The 7407-nt window shown below is 39.5% G+C and overlaps 1 protein-coding gene across 1 annotated transcript in view; it reads left to right on the top strand.

Annotated features, from left to right (window-relative positions):
• The first annotated feature begins 620 nt into the window (after positions 1 to 620).
• The window catches only part of LOC122541732 (glutamate receptor ionotropic, delta-1-like), a 662279-nt gene continuing 655492 nt past the window's right edge, over positions 621 to 7407 (top strand). The window contains exons 1-2 of the mRNA XM_043678619.1: positions 621 to 636; positions 909 to 1064. Of these exons, the coding sequence (XP_043534554.1) occupies positions 621 to 636; positions 909 to 1064 (172 nt within the window). The remainder of the gene's footprint in view (positions 637 to 908; positions 1065 to 7407) is intronic.

Below are 7407 nucleotides of genomic sequence, written 5' to 3'. Positions count from 1 at the left end.
TGGCTGAATTGCCCCTTCAGAAGGCCAGCAGATATGACGGGCCGACTGACCGCCTCCTGTCATGTAAATGTTCTGTGATTGAGTATTACACAGACCGGGACTGTACAGGAGGTTTTACTACACAGGCCTGGACTGTACAGGACCTCGGTATGCAGCCTCTGACATTATAGAACACTCACGGAGGCTTGCTCCGTACAAGATAAAACTCCCCGGGCCGGGTTTGTGCATTACCCTGCCATGTGGGGAGGGTGGGGGAGTCTGCTGTATCTACACAGACCCGGGCTTCACACCGTCCGGAGAAACCAATTATTGTGTAAAAGGTTGCAATGGAAACAACTGCTCTGATCTGTAATTCTTTGTAATTCATTTTTGTTTGGAAGAAAAAAGTTAAATCGCCGGGACACTGTTCTATTTGTCCAATAAATATGTTGATGTCAGAGAGTTACTGAGAAGCGCTAATCCTGTATCGGTGAGGATTCTCAGTGAGGCTAAACTGGAAAAACTCAGTGTGGCTCTTCACCACAACGTCATCAACCCTGGGCCATGTGTTCTGTCCCTCTCAAAGTTAATGACAATAATCTCTCACCGGGGCACGGGTTTCAGGATCTCTTACAGTGACAATGAAGGTCACTTACAGTAACGGGCTGCTGTAACTGTGATTACTGTGACAGTGTGTATTGTTGCCTGTTCTCTCTGAGAGTACCCAATGCTGAGGTTGTTTCAGGTTCAGGAGTGGACAGCTCCCTGGTGCTGAAATGATTCGCCTTTTGCTGGTTCAGGTTCGGGGATGCTAACGCCTCGCTTTAATAATTTCTGCATTTTTCAGTTCATTTGTTTTAATTCTCATGAACAAAGGCTTGCAGTAAATAGGAACCTGTGCTTTCAGCTCCCCCCTTTCTCTCCCGCAGGAGCAATCTTTGAGGAAAGTGCAGCTAAGGATGATGAAGTTTTCCAACTGGCAGTCTCTGATCTCAGTCTCAATGACGACATTTTACAAAGCGAAAAAATAACATACTCCATCAAATTTGTTGAGGCGAATAATCCTTTTCAGACGGTTCAGGAAGGTAAGTGGAAACGCAAACAATGAAACTAAACTCAAAATACCATTCACCCTTCTGCCCCAGGTTCACACTCTAACCCCAGGCCTTCAAGTTGCCCTCAGCTGTAAGTTACTCGCGCTCTAGAGATGCGGGTCTCCCTGGACAAGGTGAGTGAGGAGCTGTTCCTGGAGTCTCTCGGTTCTCTCAGACAGAGCCGGTGCCTGGTGTTAGCCGGTGGTGGGCGCTGTCTGATAAGGAATGAATGGAGCTGGGAAGCGGAGGCTGCTCTGTCGAATTGTGGGACTGTTGTGGAGCCAATGCATGAGCCCGTTTTGCACCTTCCGAGATGTCCACTGCGTCAGACTCTGGCGGACTCGAACAGCGAGGTAGTTCCTGGCCAGGGCTGGAACCTGTCGCTTTCCTGTTTATCTCACATTAAACCCCCTCCTCCCGGATTCGCTGGAGAGATTGATGTGATGTTTTCAAAGCAATAACCCGGAGGAAGGGTTTTGCTGTTTATTTTTACATTCTTAAATCGAATGTAACTGCACTATAGGAATGTAATGCGATGCATTTTGACTGTTGCTTACACACGTTCCTGAGACCCGTTCCCAAGTTTCCCTAGTCCCACAGGAGCCACAAGGGTACACAAGAAAGTCACTGGCAGATAATTCTCCCCCGAATTGCCCCCTTTTTTAAACTTAATTTGTAGGGCTGCTGTGCCGCCTCGCATTGCAGCCCAGAGCAATGTGAGCACTGAAGGGGAACTGTTTTCTCAAACTTGAATCAATCATTTACCGTGTAGGATGCAGTTACCTTTGGAACAGTTTACATTTGCAGATTGCCTGGTGAATATTGACAAGCTGTACACAATGTTGGAACTATAACTGAATATAATTTCATCATCCTTTTGGCACATTTATATATTCTGTTTTGTTGAACTGCTTGGTACTATTTGAGAAGATAGTTAGTTGTGGTGTGAGTTAACAGAACCAAAAGCTTGTGGACTGCAGTTACAGGAGCAGACGTTGTTGTGTCAATCCAATGTGGTTGTTAATCACTCCCTATGAATATAGACAAGCAGTGTCCCAACATTGATAACAGTCATGTCTTTTAGCACTAACTGCAATTGGAGAGAGTTACCTGTTGCACAAGATTTGCCCACATGGAACTACTTTATCACATGGTGTTAGCTGAGGCTAGGTTTTACAAGGCAATGTATCCTACAAAATATTGCCAACCTCATATTTTAGAGAAAAGACAGTGGCCCCTGCTGTGATATTGCAGCATCTCACTGCTTGCTGGATAATTCCTGAGTTCCTACCTTAAGAAATCCTATGAGAATCTTTTCCGATATTAATCCCTCTTTGTGAGGAAATGTTTCCTGACATCATTCCTCAACCTGCTTTTTTATTTCTGGTTTGTGCCTTGGTTTTTATTTAATGCTGCTATTATATTTTAATTTCTACTTATATTCCTGTTGTGTCTGTTTCTTATCAGTGAAGTGAAAAATTGTACTTGTTTTGATAACTGACTGCACACATATTGCAATGTGTCTGAAATGGCAGTGATACATTGTGACAAGGAACACTTCCCACCAGACCCCATGCCATGTCATGGGCTCAGGCTGGAGTTGTCTCTGAGTGACCTTATCAATATATTTACCTGTGAGTGACCTAATCAGTTTAATGGACAATTGACTAATGGACAATATTGATGGTTTTGAATTCAGTATGAATTTTAATTCAAATGACACTTGAACGTAGGTGTATACCAGTCCAAGAGAATGGACAAGCCCAGATTTAGAAAACATCATGATGAAACTTTAGGAACAGATTCTTTCCCCAGATAGTTCAACTGAAAAAGATAACAATGAGCAGTTGCTGATTGGAGAGAACCTTATTTGAAGCATGCTTGGTTCATTGGGATCCCATAACACATGTCTAATGCAGGAATATAACATCATTGGGAACAGTCTGGTGAGGTCTTTCCTAGTCAACACTATCACCAGGATGTTCTTGATTGTTAAACAAATGCACAATTTCACCTACAATTTCAGTTCCTGCACTGTGTTCCTGAACAGTAAAATTGGTTAATGTAATATTTTATATAATTGTCAATGTAATTTTTATAAAACATTTATTGTTACTATAAGAAGCAGAAGCAGAATGAGTAACCTGCTTCTTCACTGGACAGGGAATGGCAGGTGAGTATTTGTAATCAGGAAAGCTAGGAATATGGACAAATAGAATTTGAGGAGCCCTCTTGTTTGTTTGAACAGACAGTTCTTACTTAGCTTAGTGGGAATATTGCAGTGGCATCTCTGACCAAAGGAACTGATATAATTCAGAATTAACTATACACCTTCCAACAGTGAGATTTATTCATTCATTTCTGTTGTGTATTTTATTTACAGAAAAGGTTTGAGAATAAATTTGCACTAACAGGTTTTTTCTTAGAATGTTGTCAACTTTCACATGATAATTAAACAATCCAAAGAAACAATTTTGTTCATCTTTTTCCAGCAGCTTTTTATAGTCTTCATGTTTTCATGCAATGTTTAACATCTGATCCCTGGTTCCAGTAATTAAGTAATGACCAGAGTGAATCTTTGCATTCAATTTGGTTGCACATCAGCTGAAGTGAAAACAGCAATTTTGAACCTGAACAGTATTTGCACTTGTTTTGTAAAATGGGAACAAGAAGCAGATATGTTTCTGTGTTGCATTGCCTGTATTTGCTGAAATCAACCACCTCTTCAGAATGGCAGCTCTAATTAGATTCTGCCTACATTTCTCAAGGTTCCAAACATTAATGCATATTCACACAAAATGTTAATTTCTCCAATGCCTCCATAGCTATATACCTTATATACAGAACGCTGCTCTTCTTGCACACATATCCATGACCAGGGTCTTCAATGACTCTTGTTCTTCAAGCATATCAGATTTAAATATCTTATTCTTAAATTCCTCCAGGCTATTGTTCCACCTTCTTCATCGATCTCCTTCTGCTCTCATTCCCAACTCAGATATCAGTTCCTCTTTCACTCATTCACTCCTCCATTTACCATTTGTATCAGAATCTATAGTTGTTACATCTCCACGTTTCTGTTTCCCAGTTCCAATCTTACTACTTTTTGCTCTGTCCTCCAAAGCATATCTTTTTCACTTTCCTTTAATCCCGGCCTCTAATATGTTGCTTACCTATTACACACTTTCCCAGTGCTGATCCTGTAAAGCACAGTGGGATGCTTTGTTCTGTGAAAGGTTCTTTATAAATGAAAGATATTATTGTCAACTGTGTTTGAAGAATAGCTTCCTATTAAATGCTGTGGATCTCACCTCATTGTTTTGTCTGATAGGTAGTGGTGATTACAATATAATATCCAGTGGACAATATTGGCTGTGTCTAATGGATTCAGTTGAAGGCAGCAGAATGACGTTTCTGCGGTATTCTTATTGCATTCTGGATGCTGCATTATTTAATGTCACATAAAAGAAGTGATTAAGCAGCTGTTGAAATCACTTGCGTTGGCTGCTTGGACATGGTCAGGACTAGGCAGGCAATCATTAAGCTTTCACATTTCGTCATATTTGTCTTTTACAAGTAAAACCATAGGCCAATAGCCTTAATACATCCAGCACATCATAGAGAGTGTCTGCCTACATACAAAATACATCTCAGAATATATTATTCTTTGTAAGAAGTTCAAATTCATGTTTTTGGTGTCATGGAGATTTTTCCTGTCATTATAAGGAGTAAAAGGATTAATTTTATAGTAAGTTGGTGTTATAGAAAATAACATTTCATCTATAATAAAAATTCTGCTCTCCCAAGTATTTGAAATATATGACACTGTGAAATTACATATAAATCTGACCCTAACTCAATTCAGTAACTTTGACACCCTGACTTATCTTGAATATGTAACAATCTGTCTTAGAAGCTCCTAAAACCTTTCGAGAGAAAGAATTCCAGATTTCCCAAACTTTTCTGTGAAGAAGGTGCCTTGATTCATCTCCTAAATGGCGTAGCTCCAGCTGTAACATTATGCTCTTGATTCTTAATTTTCCTGACAGACGAGATAATTTTAGGCCTAACTTCAATGTATTTGTTGCCTTGGAGATACACTGAGATAATATGCCAGTTGCTATTTGGGCTTTAAAATGTCTCCTCTCTTGCCTCAGTTCAGACTCTGTCTCTCTGTAACTACTGTACTCTCAAGTTTGAATTGATTGCACAGTGAAAGCAGAGAGCAGAGACACAAACACAAAATAATTGAACACTTTGTTTACTTCCCCCTTGTAAAGTGAAAGGTGCTGTATCAAATTAAATCATCCTAAACAATAAACAATAAATAGACTGAGTCATTACTTAGAGTTCAAGTTGTTGATTTGCTCTAAATTCAGAGATAATCTTTGAGATATAAAGATCTCTGTTGACGGCACTGAGATTGGCCAACTTGAGGTTGTGGTTCTGTGTTATCAGATGAGCGTGTGCCGTTGAATGCATGAGGGACTTGACCTCAGAGCTGTCCCAATGCAAACCATTATAGGTGGACAGAGGTCAATGGCCAGGTATTGAGATGGTTAACAATGCAGTCAGTGCTTGATGATCAATACTAAAAGTGAACTTTCTACTACAGATGTATATTTACGAAAACTCATTAGTGTCAATGCAGACTATTGCTTCCTGGTTTCCAGTAGAGCATTTGTGCTTGTATCCTGACAACAGGTGTAAGCGTAATGATTAGGTCTTTGTCTCTTTAGTGTCCTGTACAGCTCTGTGCATTTCCTGACTCATTTGTTAAGTTGCATGTTTCTGCAAGTGAGTTGAGATGCATGACAACTGCCAGAAATGCATTTTGCCTGTAATGTGTGAAACAGTTTGCTGTGATATTGTCCATTCCCGTTGTCCATCTTTGCACAGTTGTTTTAGAAGAGGCCCCATGATCTCTATGTGCTGAAGATCAAGCTGTGATAAAAACTGGTTGTACTGATAAATGATGTAGACTGTTTCACGTTAGGTGGGATTGAAAGCATATGAATAACTTTGTCATTGTCATGCTCAGTTTTCAGACCAACTGCAGTTACTCTGTACATGCAGAAATTCATCTCATTACTGTCAATGTGCATTTTTCTGTGTTGAGCATCAAATTACATTGTCTGAGTTGAGTGAGCACCACTGATAATCCCTGACCATGTTCTATTTCATTCCTTCCATGGACAACACATTGTCAAGTAGGTTGAAAATCCCCTAAACATCTGACAAGGTAGAAAACTGATCTTTAGGAACACTGTGTGTATGGAACATTGTCTACAGTGAGTACTGTAGTACTGAAACCTATCTTTCTAAGGAACCAACGATATGGTGTTTGCTCCATTAGTAGTATCTGGAGATTACTTTGTCAACATGTCAAGCTTCTTGGAGACTAGAGTCATGAAATAATATTGACAGTGTTTGGATCACAGGAAATAGATCACTTTTGTGGAATAAACTGACCTTAAGGCAGTCAACAAAGAGTAGTTTAAAATCACTATTTTTGCATCTTGCAATTATATCAATTAATTCACTCAATGATAACATCTACTTCAGTCATTTCAAATTCTTTAACATGTCAACATGGATTGCAAATAGGAATTATCTCAAATTTTGTGAAACTGGTGGAATTGATGTGTTGACATGGTTATCCCTTAATTTTCTCAATTTGAGCAAATAAAGAAGGATATGTGTGTACAATATATTTTCGAACATGTCAATGATGGCATCATAATAGAATCCCTCCACAGAATCCTTATAGAATCCTTGAGTTTTAAAATTTGAACCCAAGCCTATCAAGGTTTACCATCGTTAGGCTTCTGCCTTTGGCTGCATAGAACACGATCCTGTCTAGGATTACATTTTTTGTAACACTGAGAACTACAGTCATTCCCAAAACTGGAATAATTGAGACATTGAAAAGCTCTGTCTCTGGAATTAGAATAAGCTATGAAAAATAATTATGGTAGAGTTTGTCATTCAACAAGAACGTTGATAAAAAGCGATTTTGAGATACCTGTAATCTTGACTGAACATTCTTTAAAATGACTTGGTGCTTTCTCATCCAGGATGGTATAAACATGACATGGGCCATGTTCAGGAACAGAGTCCTACATATGGCAAAGTGATGAAGTTCCCTTCTCAGACTTGCTGGCTTTTAAATGATGGTTTGACTTTAAGAATGAGCTATGTTTTCTTGCGAGCTTGATGTAGCATTGTGAACTGATTTGAGCTTGGCCTTGTGTCTAAGATTATTAGACTATGATGGGTCATGTGACTCCTGCTGTCTCTTTATCTGTAGTTCTTGCACTCGAATCATTGTCTT

This window comes from Chiloscyllium plagiosum, chromosome 38 (genome assembly GCF_004010195.1).
Source record: "Chiloscyllium plagiosum isolate BGI_BamShark_2017 chromosome 38, ASM401019v2, whole genome shotgun sequence".
Lineage (NCBI taxonomy): Eukaryota > Metazoa > Chordata > Chondrichthyes > Orectolobiformes > Hemiscylliidae > Chiloscyllium > Chiloscyllium plagiosum.
This window is presented reverse-complemented; position numbering and strand designations above follow the sequence as displayed.